The sequence below is a fragment of the Sapajus apella genome, unplaced genomic scaffold (genome assembly GCF_009761245.1).
Source record: "Sapajus apella isolate SASKATOON/1434 unplaced genomic scaffold, GSC_monkey_1.0 scaffold6, whole genome shotgun sequence".
Lineage (NCBI taxonomy): Eukaryota > Metazoa > Chordata > Mammalia > Primates > Cebidae > Sapajus > Sapajus apella.
Window position 1 is genome coordinate 48783288 of NW_022436946.1, and position 24259 is coordinate 48807546.

At 35.5% G+C, this 24259-nt stretch overlaps 1 protein-coding gene across 1 annotated transcript in view; it reads left to right on the forward strand.

Moving 5' to 3' along the window:
* ASCC3 (activating signal cointegrator 1 complex subunit 3) overlaps nt 1–22769 on the forward strand; it is a 361254-nt gene extending 338485 nt beyond the window's left edge. The window contains exons 38-42 of the mRNA XM_032275177.1: nt 13707–13858; nt 15481–15628; nt 18896–19105; nt 21693–21868; nt 21964–22769. Coding sequence (XP_032131068.1) covers nt 13707–13858; nt 15481–15628; nt 18896–19105; nt 21693–21868; nt 21964–22111 — 834 coding nt within the window. The 3' untranslated portion in view covers nt 22112–22769. The remainder of the gene's footprint in view (nt 1–13706; nt 13859–15480; nt 15629–18895; nt 19106–21692; nt 21869–21963) is intronic.
* Nucleotides 22770–24259: the final 1490 nt, after the last annotated feature.

Here is a 24259-nt window from a genome sequence, read left to right on the forward strand (position 1 = left end):
CATACAAACACAAACACACACACACATTTGAAAACTTCAAACTTCTAAAAGTAATAGGCACTTTCAGAGTTCCTTGCCTCAAGATATGGACCTACCAATTCCCCAAAAGACAGCAAATCTCTCCTCTTTACTATTGAGGAAGAATGTAAAGATCTATCTTCTACGTACCAAGGTACAGGTTAATACAGATTGAATTTATATTCCATTGCCCTAATGGAAGTAGCCAGCACAGCTGCTTTGATAATATTCTAGGTGATTCAGTGTCTGAAAGGAAGACCTTTAAGGAGCTACATTCTGGTGGATAAGTTTCTATTGTTTTATATATTCTTGGATCTAAATTTAATAGGGGAGATTTCATTTTATATTATTTTCCTTAACACCAATGTCTTTTTTATTATTATTATACTTTAAGTTCTTAGGTACATGTGCAGAGCGTGCAGGTTTGTTACATTGGTATACATGTACCACTGTGGTTTGCTGCATCCATCAACCAATCATCTACATTAGGTATTTCTCCTAATGCTATTCCTCCCCTAGAGCCTATCCCCTGCTATCCCTCCCCTAGGCTCCTACCCCCCGACAGGTGTGTGATGTTCCCCTCCCTGTATCCATGTGTTCCTATTGTTCAACTCCCACTTATGAGTGAGAACATGTGGTGTTTGCTTTTCTATTCTTCCGTCAGTTTGCTGAGAATGATGGTTTCCAGCTTTATCCATGTCCCTGCAAAGGACATAAATTCATCCTTTTTTATGGCTACATAGTATTCCATGATACATATGTGCCACATTTTCTTTATCCAATCTATCATTGACGGGCTTTTGGGTTGGTTCCAAGTCTTTGTTATTGTGAACAGTGCCACAATAAATATGCATGTGCATGTGTCTTTATAATAGGATGATATATAATCCTTTTGGTATATGCCCATTAATGGGATTGCTGGTATTTCTGGTTCTAGATCTTTGAGGAATTGCCACACTGTCTTCCACAATCATTGAACTAATTTATACTCCCACCAACAGTGTAAAAGCATTCCTATGTCTCCACATCCTCTCCAGCATCTGTTATCTCCGGATTTTTTAATGATCACCATTCTAAATGGTGTGAAATGGTATCTCGGTGTGGTTTTGATTTGTATTTCTCTAATGATCAGTGATGATGAGCTTTTTTTCATATGTTTGTTGGCTGCATAAATGTCTTCTTTTGAAAAGTGTCTGTTCATATTCTTCACTCACTTTTTGATGGGGTTGTTTTTTTTTTTTTCTTATAAGTTTGTTTAAGTTCTCCATGGATTCTAGATATTAGCCCTTTGTCAGATGGGCAGATTGCAAAAATTTTTTCCCATCCTGTTGGTTGCCAGTTCACTCTAATGATAGTTTCTTTTGCTGTGCAGAAGCTCTTTAGTTTAATTAGATTTCATTTGTCTATTTTGGCTTTTTTTGCCATTGCTTTTGGTGTTTTAGTCATGAAGTCATTGCCCATGCCTATGTCCTGAATAGTATTGCCTAGGTTTTCTTTTAGGGTTTTTATGGTGTTATGTCTTATGTTTAAATCTTTAATCCACCTTGAGTTAATTTTTGTGTAAGGTCTAAGGAAGGGATCCAGTTTCAGCTTTCTGCATATGGCTAGCCAGTTTTCCCAATACCATTTATTAAATAGGGAAACCTTTCTTCTCTTTTATTTTTTTTATTTTTTTTTATTTTTATTTTTGTGAAAGCACATTAAGAAAGTAAAGGAATAAAAGAATGACTACTCCATAGGATGAGCAGACAAGTCTTTTTGATCTACTGAGTTTCCAGTCTTTCTTCTCTTTCACATGTGAGATACCATGTAAACTCCAATTAATGTCAAAATGTTCTAGTAGGCTTTATTTGTTGTCATAAGTGCTAACTAAAAAATATCTTTAATCAACTGCATAAATCAAGGGAAGAAGTATATAAATTATATGGGCATACCTTTTTCATTCCAACAACCTTCCTATATTTGCAAAAACAAAGCTTTACAAGTTTATTGGTGGAATTGTTGTTTAGCTTAAACTTCAAAACAATTCTACCTCTTAATCTCTGTAACAACTTGATAAACTAAAAGTACATAATTTTACATAGCTAGTATTATATTTTTCCTGTTTTTAACTCACAGATATTCTGAAAATGCATTTTATCTTCAATCTATTTTTTAAAGTATGTTAATAGATAACCTTAAGATATGTATGGGCCAGGTGCAATGGCTCATGCCAGTGATCCCAACAGGGGGAGGCTGAGGCAGGAGGATCACTTGAGGCCAGGAATTTGAGACCAGCCTGGGCAACAACAAAGTGAGACATCTCTACAAAAAAATAAAACAAAAAAATTACCTGGGCATGGTGACATTCACCTGTAGTCCCAGTTACTTGGGAGGCTCAAGCAGGAGGATCATTTGAGCCCAGGAGTTTGAGGCTGCAATGAACCATGATTCATGCTACTGTACTCCAGCCTGGATGACAGAGTGAGATGCCATCTTAAAAAAATAAAAAAGATGTGTATGTACATTTATGGATACACACAGTAGAGTCTAAGAATAGGACAGAATAAGATAAGGGAAGAAAAAATAAGATGTAATGATATGGGTATTTTTCATTAAAAATTATTTTAAGTGAAAAATATGACTGTAAGCTGGTTCTATATTTTTATTAACAAGTGATTCTCATTTGTAGTAGATTAAAAAGCATAGGAATTTTTTATGATGCCAGGAGGTAGAATTGCCGTGGAGCAAGGCTAAAGCAACATCTGATGAGTGTTTACCTATGGATGCACTAAGCACAGGCTCAGTGGGTTGGCAACGTATTAAAGAATGTCAGTGTCATTTAAACAAATGAGTTTTAGAATTGCAGAGTTCAAATACAGTTAGCAGTGAAAATAGTCCAGGTATTGCTGAGCTTAACAATAGAAGTACTTGGTCAAATCCTTAATCTAATACTTGTAAGAAATGTTTTGATACAGCAAATGGTAGATAAAATCTTTTGCGTATTTTTGTAGAATTTGTTCAAATTTTTAAATTCTTATTAGACCAAGAAAACTTTATCTTTAAGTAAACAGTACTGCACAAGAAGCTTCAGAAAGCTTCTTCTAATCATTTTGAGAAAAAGATGAATAAATTATAAGTAAATGATTTATGGACATGTTTCAAGGAACTATGAGCATTAATTCTCTGAGTATACATTTGGTGGTTTTTGTATCATCCAAAATATGCTGGAAACTTAACTGTAATGTCACCAACTGTTAAGGTGACTTGGGTACAATGCTTGGAGTATATAGATCTCAATATATCATAGGTAACTAAAATAAATATGTCACTTTTTTATTTCTAGTTCATTTATAGGAAGGATTGGAGAAGGAGATTTTTTTATGTGTGGATTCTTACAATGTTTTTAAGATTTTCTGCCAAATCTGAATTATCTACCAAAAAATATAGTTTATGTATTGTAAGTATTACTGTGACCTTATCAAATTCGTAGGGATGAAGGTGAAGCCTAATTCAGGCTGCGTTCCTGGCCAGACTGCCAGGAGCTTATATCTTGCCATAAAAACCTGACTACATTGTATTAATGGATGGCTATTTAAAAACAAATAATTCTAAATGAACTTAATCCTGAGTGATTATTTTTCCAAGTGCAAAAGACCACACAATGGTGCAGAATCCTAGTCTTAGATAGTCAAAGCTACATTTTATCTCCACAGCAGAACACCCAAAACACCGCCTAAAACAAAGCACCATTCTCCACTAGGGAAGTGATACAGAGCTGATGCATTTAGCTTTTCCAAAACTAATACAAATGTGTGGATTTTGAGGTGTTAAACACCTTTACTTACTCTTGTGGATTTATAGCCATTCTCCTTTCAAGGACTGTAATGTAATTTGGAAGGCTGTTTTCCCCTTGAGTGACTTTACCTGTAAGCTTTTGTATAACAATTTGGTGGTGGTTTATTGATGATATGATGCTATTATGAAGAATACTTCTTCCCCCTGCTCCTCTCCTCATACCCACATAACAACCCTTTTCCCGGTTGGGGCTATAGGAAATGAGTAATGCTTAACCCATTTGTGTGATCAATTCACTTAAGCAGCTACTGTGAAATGTTAATCACAACTTTAATTTGTACTGCATTAGCATTTTGATTAACTTGTAGGCTTGCTAGCACACTTGAAGCGCTTTTACTCATAGTTACAGCTCGGAAATGACTTTTTGATTAATTAAGTTTGTTAGACAGCAGCTGAGCTTCCTGAATGCTAACCTTCTGGGGGTAAAAGTTCAGGAGAAAGTTACTATGAACAACTGTTGCTATTGAAAAAGATTCTTATAAATGTACTTATAGCATTTTAATTATTGACAAAATATTGTATCATTGCTTGCAACTGACCTGAACCTTTAAAGGAGTGTGCTTTTCTGTCAAGAAAGCTTTTTCGGGTTTTCCCATTATTGTAAAACTTCTGGGAGCTCTTGAACTAAATAGTACATTTTCTAGCAGATGTCTAACAACTAATGTTTTAACAAGCTGCCTAGGATCAATTTCCATAATTTTTTTAAATAAACTTTTTGTTTGGGAATATTTTTATATTCCAGAAAAGTTGCAAAGATAGTACGGAGTTCCCATATATTTAGAACCTATTTTTCCTCCAATATTGACATCTTAAATATATTAGTAAGGTACATTTGTTACAATTTATAAGCCAATACTGGCAAATAATTCTTAACTAAAAAGTCTATACTTCTTCCGAATTCTTTAATTTTTACCTACTGTTCTATTTTCTTTTTAAAATTTTTTTCTTGACATATAGGAGTTGTCCCTATTTTGAGGGTACATGTAACATTTTGATAAAGGTATACAAAGTGTGATGATCCCTAATGCCCTTTTTCTATTCTAGAATCTCATTGTGAATAGCCCATTAAATTCAGTAGTCATTTCTTAGGCTCCTCTTGGCTCTGACAGTTTCTCAGACTTTCCTGGTTTTGATGATCTTTCCATAGTGTTTTGCTTTCTTACGATACTTCATAAATAACTTGGTTTTCATAAATTAATGTATTTTTCTCATTTTGGCATAAATAAATTTCTTTTAAACTGATGACAATATATCATCCTCATGTCATTTAATTTGAACAGACATAACAACATTGTGTATCACTTTAAACTTTGTCATGATCTTCTTTTCTTTTTCTTTCTGTGTTTTTGTTTTTGTTTTTTGAGACAGGGCCTCACTCTGTCACCCAGGCTGGAGTGTATTAGCCTCAACCTCCTGGGCTCAAGCGATCCTTCTACCTCAGGCTACAAGTAACTAGGACCACAGGCACATACCACTACCTTACCCAGCATTTTTTTTTTTTTAACGGGGACTCACTATGTTGCCCAGGCTGGTCTTGAACTTCTGGGTTCAACTGATTGTCCCGCCTTCACCTCCCAAAGTGCTGGGATTACAGGCCTGAGCCACTGCTCCTGGCAATGATCTTATTTTGATGTTTATTGTAATCTCTGTACTATCACTAAATACATTAAGATGATGACAAGAGATGTGGGGAAAAGGAGAAAAGGTCCCTTGAAGGGGAGGAAGGATAAAGGGAGGCGGAAGAGAGAGTATAAGTTTAAAGAATACTAAGAAGGGGAGAGAGGCTGGAGCACCATCTGTCCAACTCCATGCATACACCCTACAGCCACAGAGACTTGAGGACACTAAGGATTAAACTGACTTATTCCTTAAACTGAAGGTTAGATTTTAGGGGAAATTTTAAAAATAATGAGCCTTACAGCTAGATTTTATTATCCGCCTTTTAACCTACCTCTTTATGTACATTTAATGTTGTAGATTTTCTTTTAGTAGCCTACGTAAGGGATGCTATTTCTTGCAATAAAATTTGGTTAATTTTATCACAGTGCTCAATGCTCCTATTTTACTTATAGGTTATTTAAATCCAGAATTCAGTTGTGTTTCAAAAGATAAGCACCTGAAAATAAATGTTAAGATGTAGTTATAACAAAATGGTGGGTTAAAATTAATTTTAAAATTTTAGATTTTCAAAACATATGTTGATAAAATTTACTCACAGAAACAATAATCAATTAAATACCTAATAATTTTGTTTGGAGTTTGCATTTTTCTGCTATGTAGGAAAAAGAGACAGATGTAAGCCACCTCAGATTCTTTTTGAAGAAAGACAGGATCTGTGGAAATCAGCACATTTAATAGAATACAATGTAATGAGCACATATATGAAACTGGAAAGCCAAAATCAAGCCTTAACTTCATCACTTTTTTTACCAGCATGATAGTCACTAAACTTCTTTAAGCTTAAGGTCCCCTTTCTGTGAAGGGAAATAATATTAATGCCTGCTTCATAGTTAGTATTGTAAAGTATTAGATGATAGCTGTTAGTGAAAGTCTTATATATTCTGTGTAATACTATACAAATGTTTTCATCACACCATATAGCATACCCTTTACACAACCTGACTTTACATAATTCACTGTTTGGAGCTTTTCACAATGAATTCATGAGATTTACTTGCTATGAAATATAAACAGATATGTTATCAAGCTTAAAATGCTAGTTTTTTAAAGTATAAGCTACAATTGTAGAAGATAAGAAGAAAAGTGTCTATAGGTTGAATTTAAATGCCAAGACCAAGGCTGTTATGCTTAGGAAATTCTTGAAATTGATTTGAAATAGATGTTGAGGACATGTGGTATATCCAAGTCACAAAGGATAGCTTTGCTTTCGGGAACCTCACACCTTAAAAAATTTCTTTACAGAGACTGACTGCTCATTTTCTAAACTCAAACACTTTGGTTTGCGGTTTTGCTTTTTGTTTCTTTTTGTTATTGTTTTATTTTCTTCTACCTTTGCATAAAGCCAAGTACTTCAGAAGTTAAGTTTTCCATATAAGGATGAGGTCTAAGATGTTTGTTGTATGTCTCTTTGATTTTTGCACCCCCATCCCTAGCCCCCATTTCTGTCTTCCTGTCTCCCTCCTTCCTCTTTCTTTCCCTCTCTTACCCTCTCCCTCAGATACAGACAGACACACACATCACCATCATTGTAATATTCAACTTTGAAACTCCTAACCTGGCTGATTCTTCTTACTTCCCCAGTAACAAAAGCTCTCTAAACACTTCTTTGTTCTCAGACTTCTGCTTCTATCCATGTTTTGTTTTACTTTCAGTGTCCATAAGATTATTTTATCATCTTCTAAGCTCTAGATCTCTTTCCTACTTTGCTCAAACACCAGTTCAGGCCGGGCGCGGTGGCTCAAGCCTGTAATCCCAGCACTTTGGGAGGCCGAGGTGGGTGGATCACAAGGTCAAGAGATCGAGACCATCCTGGTCAACATGGTGAAACCCCGTCTCTACTAAAAATACAAAACATTAGCTGGGCATGGTGGCGCGTGCCTGTAATCTCAGCTACTCAGGAGGTCGAGGCAGGAGAATTGCCTCAACCCAGAAGGCGGAGGTTGCAGTGAGCCGAGATCGCGCCATTGCACTCCAGCCTGGGTAACAAGAGTGAAACTCCGTCTCAAAAAAAAAAAATACCAGTTCATAGTCTTCAGCTCCATCATAGTGGGGGCTCAACAGATGACCCTTTTAACATCATAATCACATGCATCCCATATTCCTGTTATATTCAAACTACTTTAATCATTACATTGTTGATATCACTGGTATCAAGAAGGTAGTGCTTAAAGTAGGCCAAGGAGTGTGGTCTCCTCTCTGACCACAGCATCTTTATCAATCAGTTGGAACATTACTGTTATTCTGATCTGGAATCTCTTATTCCCTTCCTAATCTCTTAATTTATTCCTCAGTTCCTTCAGTTTATGACTTCACTTGCTACCTAAACAGCATTGACACCACAGTTGGCCATTTCAACAGTAATGTCACTGGTACCCTAATGTTTCTCACCTCCCTGGATAACCATTGACATTCGAGTTCTCTACTTTCACATCCAAATTATGCATACTTATTATTGCTGGAAACAATCCACAGCTCATTGTTTCTACTACAAAATCATACTGTTGAAACTCACAGCTGCTCTAATTTCTATTCACATCTTTAATTCTCTCCAGTACTTATTCCAAACATTGTTGTGCTCCTTTATGGTACTTCCCCCCAGCAAGAGACATCGCCTCCAACTTACTGAAATGATTGACACTCTCTAATATAAGTGCTATCAACTTCCCTTCTCTTCACCTCAGAGCTTCTCTATTCATTCACTCTCTGTGAGTGAGGTCTCCAGGGACCAAGAGAAGCCTCTCTTTATAGTAAGTTCTTCCCCACATACCCTAGAAGCAGGTAACTTATCTTTCTCTGACCCCAGAAGGGTCTTTTCTCTGTACAGTTTATTTCCTGCTTAGTATATACCACCCCTAACCTCAAGGATATTACAGTTCACCTAGAAAAATAGAAAGTAAGCTCTGTAAAAACAAATAACTATGTAGTATGAGTATGTTGGCATTTTATTGTTGAAAAATTAAAGCTTACGGAGGATAGACAGAAGCCGTTAAAAAGCACCTAATTAAACTCGTTGATTTATCAGACGAGGAAAATGAATACCAGTGGTTAAGTGATTTGCCCAAGGTCTTACAGCTAATTTAAAGGCACAATACTCTAAACTCTCAGGCTAAACCTTTGTCTAGTCTACCACACCCACTCTTCAATCAATATCATGTGTTTGTGAATCACACTACTGATTATACTTCATCCAAACTCATTATTTGCTTACATTCTGTCTTGTCAGGAAAACTTCTCAAAGTTTTGATTTATCTAGTATGCATATTCCTCATAGAGTCTTTAATTCTAATTTATGGACCTATTCAAAGTCTACACATCTTCCTTCTTATCCTGAACTTCATAGGCAATATACTATATTGGTTAAAGCAAGCACTTGTAGTCAGGTTCCCCAAAACTCAAGTCCCAGCTGTACCCATTTACCAGAGCTGTGCAGCCTTAGGTAGTTTTCTTATCTGTGTAGGCCACAATTTCTTCATCTGAAAAATGGGTTTAAATAAAATAACTTAGTGATTAACAAAGTATTTGTCAAATAGTAGATGCTTAACAAACATCCATCCTAATCACGACTATTTCAGTAGTGCTTGTGAGACTACCTTAGCTGCCCTCCCCCTGCCTTCCCAGACATCATCTCCAGGTAACCCACTCCGCTTTCCCTATCTCTGCTCCATACATGCTCATTTTAATTTTTTTGGCTGCCCACTTTGTGCCCAGGATTTCTAAGTCCACAGCTCTAGCCCATACACTTTCTCCAGAGCTCATTTTCACCTGAACTTCTTGGCTTTATGGTAGCGCCTCAGTAAAAATGTGTTCAAAATTAAACTCATCACCTCCTCTCCAGCTCACCTCTCTTCAATAAATGGCAACCCTATTGTTTTTGCTAAATAAAATTAGGTTTTAGTTGTAGTATAATTTTATAAGCAGATACAGTGCTTGAATCACATTTCCATTCTTCCAGAGCTGGTGATGACAAAGAATTCCAAATCAACAATTAACTGAAATTGATTCCAACTTAGTAGAATTCACACACAGAGTCAGCCCCCATTCATGTTTCCTCAACACTCAGAATCATCCTAGCTTTGTCTGGTAGATAGTGTGCCAAGCAGAAAGTGGATAAGAGGTAAAGGGGGATTAAATATTTGCGTACTGTTACTGCTAAGCTGCTAATGAATGTCAAGGATTATTTCTCCTCAATGTACTAAAACAACCTTTTGTTGTTTAGATCTCTGAGTATTAGATCCCTGTAAAGGACTTTGGGGTTACTTGGGAAACCCAGGCATGCTCTCCAGTTGTTACCAAAACCATCTCCAATTTGGGGAGGAGCATATACCTATCAGACCTTATCTGACAGGAAAACTGCTGTAAAAGGTAGCGAGACACAAGGAACTCATCCTAAGCTCAGTCATATGAAGTGTATCCCTGAAAGATACCAGGACCCTCAAGTCCGTTTACCTGGACCATCCCTTGGCCTTAGCCCCTATCAGGTTTGGATCTCTGAATAGTCACATGGGCTTGCCCACTCAAACTGAAAAGCAGGCCCACATCCTCCAGTTTGGCCTGAGCTACAGGATCTATCTTTGGCCTTGTTCCCTGGCATCTTGTACAACAATACTCCTTATACTCGGGTGATAGTTCCAAGACCCCCAGTGGCTGCCTAAAACCATGGATAGTACAGAACCTAATAACCATCAATTAGAACATGTTTTTGTTCATGTCTTCTACCCATACACTTCATGCCTTTTTAATCTTAACTAAGCATGTATCATGCTCTGTGGCATAACTTCTGCAATTTGAGGTGTGACAGCAAAACTAACATGAATTTTTTTTCTACTTCGCAATTTCATGAATACACTATCCTTCCTTCTTATTGTATGCCTTAGAAACCTCAGCATATGATTTCTTATGAAGTCAAGAACTTTCACCTTTTCACTTAAAGGAAGCACTTTACAGCTTCCCTTTGGCATATTCAAATTACCAACATCACTACTCATACACTTCAGAGCCATTAAGTAAAATAAGGGTCTTAGAATATATTCACTACAGTTAAGGGGGGATTACTTTATGTTTATCTGACACTAAAATTTGTTTCTTTTCTCTTATACCGTATTGTCTTTGGTAGATGTGCAATAACTTAGGCAGAATGTTGTTATAGCCATTGTAATTGGATTTTTACCTATATTCTTTAATAAATATTTCTTGAGTGCACTGTGCTGGGGCTAGAATTACAAGGAATGATTCCAGATTATTGCCATAAAGAACCTATACTTTAAAGGACAGATGTGTAAACAGGGGATTACAAAAGGATGATGGTAAAGTGTGTCAAGAACAGCAGAGGCATAGGAAAAATACTGTCATGCATCGTTTAACAGGGCTGAGTTCTGAGAAACATGCCCTTAGGCAGTTTCTTCATGTGTGAACATCGTGGAGTGTACTTACACAGGCCTAGATGGTATAGTTCACTACAGACCTACGCTATATGGTTGTAGCCAGTCACTCCTAGGCTATGAACCTGTATAAAATGTTACTGTACTGAATACTGTAGGAAATTGTAACACAATGATATTCATGTATCTAAACATATTTAAACATAGAAAAGTTACAGAATATATGACATTATAGTCTTATGGGACCACTACTGTGTATGCAGGTTCGTTCGTTGTTAATCAAAACATCATGATGTGGTGCTTGACTGTACCTACAACTATCTGGAGGAGTCATTGTAAAAAGTAGCATTCAACGAGACTTGATGGATGAATGGGAATTTCTCAGAGGGACAAAGTACAAGGAATGGTATTTGTTTTAAAAAAGGGAAGAAAAAGAAGGAGGAGGAAAAGGAGGAGAAGGAAGAAGAAGAGGAGAAAGAGGAGGAGGAGGGGGGAGGAGTAAAAGAAGAAAGGAAGCAAAAAAAATTAACATTAAAAGCACAGGTCAGTGTGGGAAAATACCAGTAGTTATGTATAGCTCTACTAAGAGTACAGAGCAGGTGGTGGCCAGAGTGAAAAGCAAGGACCAGATAGATCAGAGGATGTTGATTGTCATTCAGAGAAGTATCAGTTTTTTATCCCCTACACAGTGTAAAAGCATTAAAGAAACGTAAGCAGAGGAATGATGTGATCAGTTTTACCTTTTTATAATTCACTTCAGTAACAATATAAAGTACAGATTGAAAAGAAATTAGATGAGAATAAGGAATAACTATAATGTTCCAGGTGAGAAGCGAAGGTCTGCACTAAGGCAGTAGGGGCAAAGAGAACAAGATAACTAGGGAGTAATTGAGCAGAGAAACATATAGCAACATTTTGGTTCAACTCAATTGGGGAACCACAAAACTTTTTACCATTACAGATTGTTAGGCTCCCCACCTGCTTTTTCTCTAAATTTAAACAAGATAAATAATAGTTTTCAATTTATGATATAGCTTTTTATTTATTTCATTTAAGTAGTTAGCATGTTTTTTTTACATTTTCACATCTGGATCCTACAATGAAAAATTGTGGGGAAATCTCATAAACTTTATGAAATCTTTCAATTTCATCATGAAAACTTCAAAGTTAAGAACATATGGTTCATCCATCTACCGCTTCTAGTATGTGAGCTTTTGGTCTGGAATTTATTTCCAGTCAAGTTGCAATATAAAATCACAAGTAAAATTGCCATAGTTACTCCACATTACAAGTTCTGACATCATCATAATACTGTATTAGGTATGATTATTCATTTCTCTCTTCCTTTTCTCTTCCCTTAGTAAGACTCAAGAGCTGTGACTTGTAAACTACTCTTTTTTGTCTATGAGTAGCATTCATCATGAGTTGTTGTCTCATACACTTCGAAGAAAGACACAGTATAATATTCTGCTGTACAGGGAAAAAGGAAATATAATTGGATTTAAAAAGGAATATAAGTGGATTTTCCCTAGATTTATAAATATGTACATTCATATATGTATACATATTCATATACACATGCATATATAAATATACCTATTATACCAACATTCTATCTTTATGATGTATATCTAACAGGTTAATGGGTGCTAAAGACCAGTCTGACCATGCCGTCACATTAATCATGATATCCAGAAACTTTGATCCATTTCTCTGTAATATACTAAGAAAACCATAGATTCATTTAGCCAGGTGTTTTTTAAATTTTTTGTAAATTAGATAACACAGAGTAGGATATTCAAAGCTCAGAAGGAAAATATTTCTCCATCAGCAATACTATTATAGCAAATTAATTTTTCCAACATAATATGCCTTAAAAATTATTTCTAAAAATCCATTAACAGATTTTATACATTTTATAAATATTTTGCTGTTGTTGAGATATTTACTATTAAAGTATCATTTTAATTATTTGCTAGGCCTATCTAATTTTTCCTGTCTTCATCTCATTTCCCAAAACAAGAGAGTATAGTACTAAAACTGTATAAAATAGCTACCTAAGATCATGTTATTAACTTATGTGTCTTTAAGTCAGCATTCTCCAGAATCTAATTTAATTGAAATAGCTTTGCCTGTGTAAACTTCGCCTTTGTTTAAATAAGATTTCACTGTTTAGTTTTGCCTTAAGCAAATGCAGCCTTTTGTTTGTCCATAAAACATTAGATTAAATGTATAGACTAATATGAGTAGCTTCTCTTCATTCCACATGTACCACTGGCACTTGCCCCCTTTGCTAGTATGTGGTGTATTATTGTCATTGAAAACCAGGCCTCTATCTTTAGCCTGTTCTTTGGAGAAAATAAATTTTTGGCAAGAAAAACTATCTCCTTACCATTATTGATTTTAAATTTGAAAGACTACATGAGATTCACTCTTTAAATGCAGCTGCTAATGTTCTTAATACAGTGAATAATATGAGTATTTGCTCTCATAGTACACTGAGTTTTTATCCTTGTTTTAGCACTAGGTACCAATATTATCTAGCTATCTTTGCTACCCTAACAAAACTTAGTATTTGGCCCTTTGTAGGAAGTAATGTACGGTAAATGCTATGATCAGATTTGTTCCCTGCGATCCAACTATGGTTTATTTTCTGGTTTGTATATTGATGAATGGTAAGTTAGAGATAATAATGCTTGCTTTCTTTGTTGTTTGTTGAGGCAAACATCAGAATCCCAGTGGAGAGGGCAAGTACCATGATATTCTTGTAACATGTACATTTTCCCTGTTCAGGCAATGCTGGACGTGGCTGCAAACCAGGGCTGGCTGGTGACTGTCCTCAATATCACCAACCTGATTCAGATGGTGATCCAGGGTCGGTGGTTAAAAGACTCTTCTCTTCTTACACTACCAAACATAGAAAATCATCATCTTCACCTTTTCAAGTAATTGTTTTACTTTTCAATGTAATTGTTTTAATTTCAAAAAAAATTATCTATATAGTCATTGAAATGTTATGTTATGGAGAATACTAGTTATTGACATTGAAAATACCCCTGTTCCCCAGAGTGAGACATGGCCAAGTGACATACATTCTTGTTTTGAATTTGATCATCAGTCCCAAGCTGAAATACAGTTTAACCTTCTCCTATCTAAATCATTTTCCATTGGAAGCATTGGATACATTATTATCTTAAAAGACATCATTTTAATGATGTCTTGTGATCTAAAGCAAAAATGTTTTGTGATCTAAAGCAAAATAAATGACCAATGTCATTGTTGAAGAGATTTGAGGGATCTGAAATCCATTGTCAAAAGTAAATTGCACATCTGCAAAATGTCCCGAACTAGGTAGTGATATATATTAGGAGCTCAAGATATAACCTATACTTAAGAGTTTATGTTAGCATCAAAATTTTTAACCCTTAAGTCTCATGTACATGGCTGAAATACATTTGCAAGGAAAAGAACAGTGTCTAATGCAGGCAAGACTGGCAATGTTAAATTGGAAATGTTTCTTTCACACCAGTGTTTCACGCCAAATGAGAGATACTTTGTAGCCAAAATGTTGGTTCACAGTTATGTAGACAAGCAAAACAATCTGGCTGTAGCTTGCCATCATGCACTCCATACTTCTGTCAGCTGGATGTGGGGTGGCAGTTATTTGACACATCTAGACACAGATACCAACAAGAACCTCAGGCAGACATGGAGTCTCCTCAGGAAAGTCCCTCAATTTGACTCAAGTATATTGGGTCCCAGGGCAGTTGTCTCTATGATACATGGGTTCCCAGCATGGAATGTCCCTAGAAACTAAAAGACACTCAGAGTGAGCTATACCAGCAGCAGGTGGCATAGGGAGAAAGGCAGATAAACTCCTATGTGTCCACAGCTCAGTTTCAGGAGCCCTTCCAATATGGTATAAAAGTTATGGGAGTAGAGTTTCAGCAGTAAAAAAGGCACATTAAGGTACTACCACATATAGCTCGCAGGTCTGCTGTGGAAGCTGCTTGGGGCCTAGGAGATTTGATACAATTTTCCTGTCACCCTTAAGAGTGCTGTATTATATTTTTCTTCTTGCTGGAAAATTTAGTTGGCCTGTGTTTCTGGGATCTAGCACTACTTATGCTGTAAATCTCAAAAATTCTCAAAATGAACTTTTAACTTCATGTTCCCAACAATTTATGATTTAAAACTTTACTTAAGTAATTAAAGACATTTGCTGTACCTATTAAGCACATGTCAGGGGTCCAGATCAGTACTTCATCTACATGGAAGCATTACTTCACATTAGTGCCTCCCGGTAGAAAAACACCCAATGTCTGTGAACCCTAAGTATTTACTGAGCTCACACATAATTAATACATTTTATGCAGTGATAACAGTACTGCCTTGGGCTGTTACCCCATATAGAATGCTGGCTGAATTTTTAAACTTAGCATAACAGCCTTAAAATGTTATATCTTAATTAAAACAAAAAAAGTGATAATTATATAAACCACCGTTGTCAGAAAATCTTGTTTGTGCTGTGAAACAATTGTTTGGTTGGTTTGATATTATTTCCTAGGAAATGGAAGCCAATTATAAAGGGCCTACATGCAAGGAGTCGGACCTCCATCGAGTGCCTTCCTGAACTGATCCATGCCTGTGAAGGGAAAGACCATGTATTTAGCTCCATGGTAGAAAGTGAACTACATGCTGCAAAAATGAAGCAGGTAAGACCATCTCTTAAGTGTTTTGAAGGCTCCTCTACTCTGAGAAGGTGTACCAAGAGTTTTCTAACATAGAGCATGGATTTAGGAACCAGACTCACCTTGGGTTAAATTGTCTCTGCCATTTACTACTATAATTATGAACATGAAAACATACCTGTCTCAAGAAGTTCTTGTGAAAATTAAGCAAGATACTGTTATGTAAACTGCTTTATACAGTTCTTGATACAGAATAAGAACTCAATAAATTAGAATTAGAACTCAATACATGAACACTAAAAATAATGAGAGGAATAGTAATTAATAGTAGTGTTGGCATTATGAGAAGTTGTTTCAGCATAAATGCTACTAAGCTGGCTGTGCAAAGCCTCCTGTAGCTTGTCCATCATTTGGCTGCATTATCCTAGCCTCTACTCCGTCTCTTCAAGATAGTGTTTCTTTCTGTATGCTTGGGTATATTTTCATGCAATTCCCTCAGTTATTTGTTTATGCCCCTCTCTTATTCTTATTATTATAATCACTTGGTTTCTAGATTTGAAAATATCCTTTCAAATAAACTGTGTGTGTGTGTGTGTGTGTGTGTGTGTGTGTGTGTGTGTGAACCATATAACTTGCATGGAAAGCTAAATCTATATTGTGAAAAACAACGTGGATCATGTCTCCAAACAATCTTTAGGAAGACCAAAAATATGAATGAACAATGCCAGAAATATTTGGCTATCTAGACTTCAAGTCTTAAGCAATTTTACCCTAAACATGTCAAAGTAAACATTCAGGATTTATAACATAATTAACATATTGACTTGCAAATGCAGGTATTAAAGAAAGTTCTAAACTATGTCTTTTATTTTTTTTTACAAGTGGAACTTATTTTTGAGCAAGACTTGGAAAAACTATAACAGGCATTAACGTCTGATTGACTGTTCAGTTTCTGTTGAACCCAAAATTGGCACAAAATACTATTTAAATATTCATAATAAATGCCTACCTTTCTAACTAAATTACCATCAAAATTATGAATAAAAACAATATATTTAAATCAAAACAAGGCTTCTTTTAGCAACAACAGATTTCCAACACAACATACATTGATGTCAAGCCAAGTTTTAGATGTGATGAAAAATTAGAACATTGTTATAATTAGTTCAGGGAGAACTCGGAAGTAAACTTACTTAATTTATTTGCATAAATTGCCATTCTGTTATCTTTAAAACCAAATGCAAATTGGCTCTGTCTGATACGATGATGGTTATTTGGCTCAAAAGTGCTTCAATTTGCAGAGCAATCTGGTGCCGGCTCTGCAGTGAGGCGATCCCAGGTAACATACAAATCCTGAATTATTCCAGAAATTAGTATGTTTAAAGCATCAATTTAAGTGCTAATTGCAGTAGTAATGAGAAAAAGCAGTACGACTGTGAGATTTGCATCTTCTACCCCATCAGTATGCCTGGAACGGCTGCTGACTGGCAGAGGATTTGGCTGCTAATTAAATAATTGTATGCATGGCAGTGCTCTTGCCTGATTCAATAGATGAAGATTAATCCTCAGATAAATATGTTTGGCTGGTATTGAAATGTCTTAGCAGCTTCTTTAAAAATAGCTCATGTTTTATATACATAAATATATATATATATATCCAATAAATATATGTGTACACATTGTAGATTGAAAATAATAGTAACATTAAGTACTAAAAAAAAATACATATATATATGTAAAAACCAGATATGACATTTGGGGACTTTATAAAGTAAAATCCCAATGAATTACTAATAACAAAATATTATATTGGTAACTAATTTAATGGTACAAGTAAAGAAACATATGAAGTCTTGCTTCATGGGGTAAATGTTATTTGTATTGTCTGACAAAGTCAAATGGTTTACAGAAATGGTGTATTTAAGTCCCCTTAACCACTTTTCCAGACTGGCCAGTCCTAGGAGAACATCAAGTGATACAGCTTTGATACTTAGTGACTATTGGTTCTAGCAGGGGAAAGACCATCATTTGTACTTGAAGCACAACCTGTGGCTTAACTATTTCAAAATCTAGTTCAAGACATAATTTCAGATTTGTAAGGCAAGTTGCAGGATTGGAGTAGCATTGAAAATTTGCATTGAATTTACATTTTTTTATTCCCTCATTTTAATTAGGTATACTCAGCAGCCCTAAAAAAATCAAAGCCTATAGGGAAATCTGTGGTATATATTAAAGGAATAAAAGGAAAACCAAAATTAAAGTACCATATACTTTTAAAAACTAACTCGGAAGGTAACAACGGATTAAAAAAAAAGCCAATGTATTGAGTTTTCTTCACTGATGGTGATATTGCCATATAATTGTATATGTTAGAAAAAGATGACCTCATGTTTCTTTTGTTACATCTTTTCTGTAGACCTGGGTATTCACTTATTCAACATGGGTGAGCACTTGCTGTTTGAATACCGATTTTTCACAAATGTCTTCCCACTTCAAGAGCAAGTATTAAATTAAGTAAAATATCTTTTAATGTGTCATTTTAATTGGTATTCTCAGCATGATGATGCCAAAAATTCATACTTCTTTCTAGAAGGAACCCTAGACTTATAGAAATCTTTATGATATATAGAATATAAAGAAAATTTGTTTTCAGAATAAATAGGACAAATGTGAAGTATGGACCAAAAATATGTAAAATACGTGGTCAATGGAGGATACTAACATCAATAATTGCATTACAGAATTTTTTTCAGGTTTCCCTTATATCCCCAAGTAATCCTTTCCATCTTAAAAGTCACATGAATGTCTGAATAGCTGCTTCTCTAAAAGAAACCAGTTCAACAACATTTTTTAACTTATTATTTTTTAATTTGGTCAACAGCTGCTCAATATCAGAAAGGATTTACAGTAAAGGAATCACAAGTTTAATGATAACCCTCATAGTTATTTATACAAAGATATTAAAAAGACTAAAAGCACATTATTTTTACACATACATGCATATACACACAAGTAGAAGAAAAATTGGGGAAATCTGAACAAAATCATTGGATTCTATTAATGTCAATATCCTAGTTGTGGTAAGTAGTTTTGAAATATGCTACCTTTGGAGGAAACTGGGTAAATGGTCCACAGAATGTCTCTGTGTTATTTCTTACAACTGCATTGAATTCAGAATTAATCCCAACATTAAAATGTTGACTTTTTTCTAAAAGCACACTATTTCTTAGTTGATCATTGCCTTTCATATAAACTATTCCTCTATTATTTTTCTTTTCTTTTTTTATTTAGGCATGGAATTTCTTATCTCACTTGCCAGTGATAAATGTTGGCATAAGTGTTAAAGGCTCCTGGGATGACTTAGTTGAAGGACATAATGAACTCTCTGTCTCAACTCTGACTGCAGACAAACGAGATGACAACAAATGGATCAAATTGCATGCTGACCAAGAGTATGTGCTTCAAGTCAGCTTGCAGAGAGTCCACTTTGGGTTCCATAAGGTATAGTGTTTGGTTTCCATTCTCAAATATTTCACACCAAATACCAGCATGCGCCACCACACATATCTGTAATATGACTAATGTGCCCGTGTCATTCATGAATCCTGCTTTCTCAACTGGTCTTAAGCAGCAAGAGTTAGTCTTTTGAAATTCGTGAGTTCTTCTTATGTGCCATTTTTCAGCACTGAAAATCTAACTTGCATAAGAATCTATTGCCTAAAGTACTGTTCTCAAAGTGTGGTATACAGACTCAGTCCAGCAGAATTTCCTGGAGTGACTTTTAAAGTGCACATTCCTTGGCTCCACTCCAGACTGGCTAAATCAGAACCCCAAGGGGAGGGATCTCAAAATCTATACTTTCACTCAATGCCCCAGGTGACTTTTAAGGGCATTAAAGCTTGAGCAGTACTGCCCTAGAGACACTTTGCTATACAGGAACCACATTAAGCTAGATGTAGATGAGACTGAATCTTTACCACTTAGCTCTATGGATTTGAATGAGACGTTAAGCTTCTCTGAGCCTCAGTTGCCACATCTGCCTGTGTCCTTCATTATAATGCATAGGCGAGCTTAGTCAATGTTCATACGGGCCAAAACTGTACAGTATTTTTATTTTAGATTGCTATGCTCTTTTCTCTTGCCTCTGACACCAAAATTAATTATCCGGTCCTCTAAGAATATTAGTACACAGCATGTGGGCAGATTGGTTTTTAGTGTCATAATAATTAAAATAAGAAAAAATTTGTCTTCTTTTTGGCCCAGTGGATTCAGGGCTTTCCTGTATCTAGACTAAGCCATCGGGGTGAAACTGTAGTTCATTAGTATTGTACCTTCTGTTCTCACACACAAAATGATCAGTAACTTTTTGTTGTTAAGATATTCTTTCAGTATTGTACCTTCAAGTATCATCTCATTTGATTTCTAATTCTAAAAATCTGTCAGTATAAGTATGAGCTGATTAGCCTCTGGAATTTCAGAGGCTTTAATATTAGCTTTTTTTTTTGAGACGGAGTTTCACTGTGTCTCCCAGGCTTGGCTTACTGCAACCTCTGCCTCCCAGGTTCAAGCAGTTCTACCGCTTCAACCTCCTGAGTAGCTGAGATTATAGGCATGTGCCATTACACCCAGCTAATTTTTTATATTTTTAGTAGAGACGGGGTTTTACCATGTTGACCAGGTTTGTCTTGAACTCCTGACTTCAAATGATCTGCCCACCTCTGCCTCCCAAAGTGTTGGGATTACAGGCATGAGCCACCACACCCAACCTTAATAGGAGCGTGTGTTTGTTTCAGACAGAGTTTCACTCATTTTGCCCAGGCTGGAGTGCAAGGACACAACATCGGCTTCCTGCAACCTCTGCCTCTCAGGTTCAAGCGATCTTCTGCCTCAGCATCCTGAGTAACTGGGATTACAGGTTCCCAGCACCATACCCAGCTAATTTTTTGTATTATGTTGGCATGGCTTGTCTCGAACTCCTGACCTCAGGTGATCCACCTGCCTTGGCCTCTCAAAGTGTTGGGATTACAGGCATGAGCCACTGTGCCCAGCAGTATGAGCATTTTTTAGATGACTTAATGTGTTGCAACTTAACAAAAAAAAGTAATAATTATAAACTAATAATAGTAAAAATCATAAAAATAGCAATAATCATAAAGATAAAATCATGAGGGAAAACTATGTTTTCTTTACCTTAATATTTTACTTAAAAATTTAATCATGCCAGAAAAACTCTAACTTTTGTTTCTGAATGCTGCAAAAATATATTACTCTCTGACCTTCTTTTGAAATAACGTAAGTGAAACATCTCCCTCTAGAATACTGAGTGAAGTCTGAGAATATATCATTATTAGTATATTTTATGCTATAAAGTTATTGTCTTAAAGAATCATTAGAATAATCTTGCATTTTATAAAAATTGATCTAAAATAAAGACCTCAAATGCTATGATTATGTTTATATCTAATCTTAGATTGTAGTGATTAATATATTTTACAAATTTCTTGACTTAAAATTTCCCATTTCTCGGAGAAGGGATTATTTAATATTACCATATTAGAATATATACTTTCTTACATGAGTTTTTATTCTTGGATGAGGGGAAAAGTATGTATTTGACATAGTACTCATCATTTTGAGGTCCAGAGTCTAGTCTTGATGGCTTTGTATGTTTGTTTGTTTGCTTTCTTAAGCATCAGTTTCTTGTGAATAAGGTTTTGGAAGATTTGGTTAACATGGTTATGTCTCAATTTGTTAAACTACAAATGTGATATTAAAGTTAACTGTAGGAATAGCATGAGAATTTGACGTCAAGATCCAGAGCTTTTTATTCTAACTGGCCAAATATTCTGATAGTTATAGCCACAAACTAGTGTCTATAATATGCTCAGAGAATCTTGAAGTAAGTTAGATAACAGCATGTCACAGACACCAAACCAGAATGGAAGAAAATTTAAAACATCTCAGATAGATATGCTGAACTATGTTGATGTATGGCCTTCAAGTGAGACAACATAACCTCTTAACTACAACCAAGTGGCTTAGAAAGTCTAGATATTTTTAATGTTGTATCTTTTTTTCTGGTTTACAGGGAAAGCCAGAGAGCTGTGCAGTTACTCCTCGATTTCCCAAATCAAAAGATGAAGGATGGTTTTTGATATTAGGAGAAGTAGATAAGAGAGAACTTATTGCTTTGAAAAGAGTAGGATATATTCGAAATCATCAGGTTGTTTCCCTTTCTTTTTATACCCCTGAAATACCTGGAAGGTAAGAAAAATCCTACTACTGAAGTTCTGAAAGAATTATATATGGTTGTGATTACAAAAGTGCTTTTACATTTTTCTTCTATGTTTGTATTGTAGGTATATCTACACACTATATTTCATGAGTGACTGCTACCTTGGCCTGGACCAGCAGTATGACATCTATCTCAATGTTACACAAGCGAGTCTTTCTGCACAGGTTAACACTGAGGTCTCTGATGCCCTGACTGACCTGGCAGTAGAGTAACCTGACCTGAACAATCTATTTGAAAGGAGCAGCTAAGAATTCTGGCTGTTCAGTCATCTAGACAACATCGAATTACTTAATGTTTGCCTTGAAAGGATCAACTTCTAACCTCAACCATCCAGGATGTTGACAGTGGCTGCAGTATTGACTCCAGTAACATAAAATTAACCACAGTGGCCTTTTAACAAATGTTGCCTTTTATAACATTATCTTCATGCGTTTCTTGATATATAAGATGAAAAAGCATTTTAATTTGTGTATATTTGAGATGACATTTCAGAGCTCTCAATCAAATTTTACATCTCACAATGTACTGTTTACATGAATTTTGGCTGCTTTTTCTTTTTTAAGGAAAACTACATTGAGATGTGGCAGTGTTAGGACTTGTAACAGATTTCTAACTCTGCTGCATAAAACATAAATATAAATCTGTAAGGTGATACACAGTGTGTCTTGTTAGCAAAATTTATACTTTGTGATCACATGTAGAAGTAGCTTCAAGAATTTCTTATAGTCATAAATGTTGTAATAATATATGATGTAAAATTATATTATGGAGCCTAATGATGATATCAAAGAAAACAGAATATATTGACCTTAGAAAATGTAGATGCGGTTACCTGGGAATTAAAATATATAGAGTGCTACTTCAAGACAAGCTGACTCAATGTTTTCTTCTGCTTCCTTTCCATGATATGCCCTTACTCAACTGTTCTTCTTTTCTTTCCCTTCTACTTCAAGGTTTTATTTCCATTATCTTTCTGACATATTTATTTACACAAGGAGAGAAGTATAATCTAATTCATGTGGTAACATGTACAGATTATATAATACAGTTCTTTGTATTTATGCTCTCCAGGACAAGTCTGAGACAGAAAATTTTGACCCCTCTGCGTAGGTTTTCACCTGTAATAAAGAAAATTTCTCTATGTCCCAACAAATTCCATCTTGAAAAATACTTTTTCAAACTAAAAACCTGTTAAAATTCAATGTTTATATAATATGCATTCTAGTAGAATGAAATTCTTTGTGAAATAATTTCAGTTTTTTTAGCCCTAAAATGAATTGTTTTAAAACATTTTCCAATGTAATTGTTACAAGTACTAGAATTTAAGTGTTTCTCAAGTTGGAACCTATTGCTTGTGTATATCCTTTTCCAAGCTTAAATAAAAAAGTAGAAGAAATAAAAATAGGTTGTGGGAAACCAGGCATTCACTTCCCAAAATTAAATCTAAGTAACTATTGTGAGCAAACCAAGTATAGTGAGGATGAGGTGTCCCAAGGACTCTAGTCTCAGAAATTTACTTCATATAAAGAGTTTGCTCTGTTTTTACTTTGGCAAAGTTTATTTCCTAATTGGAATTCATATCTTAACCATTATTTTAGTGGAAGTAAGAGAAAATGAAGATTATGTATAGATATATAGATAACAATCACCAGTCCATACAGGAACCTGAGGGGAAATAATCTCACTGATTTCATGTTTACCAACATCATTCTTTTTTATTAGAGAGCAAGCAGACTTGGGGAATTGAGGAGTCTCCTTTACTGGACATATGACACAGGGCATAGGAACAATAAAAGTATTTCGGTTGTACCCAGTAGAGAGAAGAAAAACAATATGAAAAATTTAATCTTATTCCAATGAGTGACCATACCATTTATCTACAACTTTTTTTTTTTTTTGAGATCTAGTTTTGCTCTTGTTTCCCAGGCTGGAGTGCGATGGCACAATCTTGGCTCACTGCAACCTCCACCTCCAGGGTTCAAGCGATTCTCCTGCCTCAGTCTCCCGAGTAGCTGGAATTACAGGTATGAGCCACTATGCCTGGCTAATTTTGTCTTTTTAGTAGAGACGGGGTTTCTCCATGTTGGTCAGGCGGGTCTCGAACTCCTGACTTCAGGTGATCCACCCTTCTCGGCCTCCCAAAGTGCTGGGATTACAGGTGTGAGCCACCATGCCCAGCCTATCTACAACTTTATCCACACTCATTACTCAACAAAAATTTTAGTGTTAAATGTGTCTTATGATATATGCCAACATAATCAGATTAGCACTACTATTTTCAGATCTGCAAGTCATTAACTTCTCATAACTGGCCAAGAATTTTGCCAGTATTTAAAATAATTCCAAATCCTGATATTGAG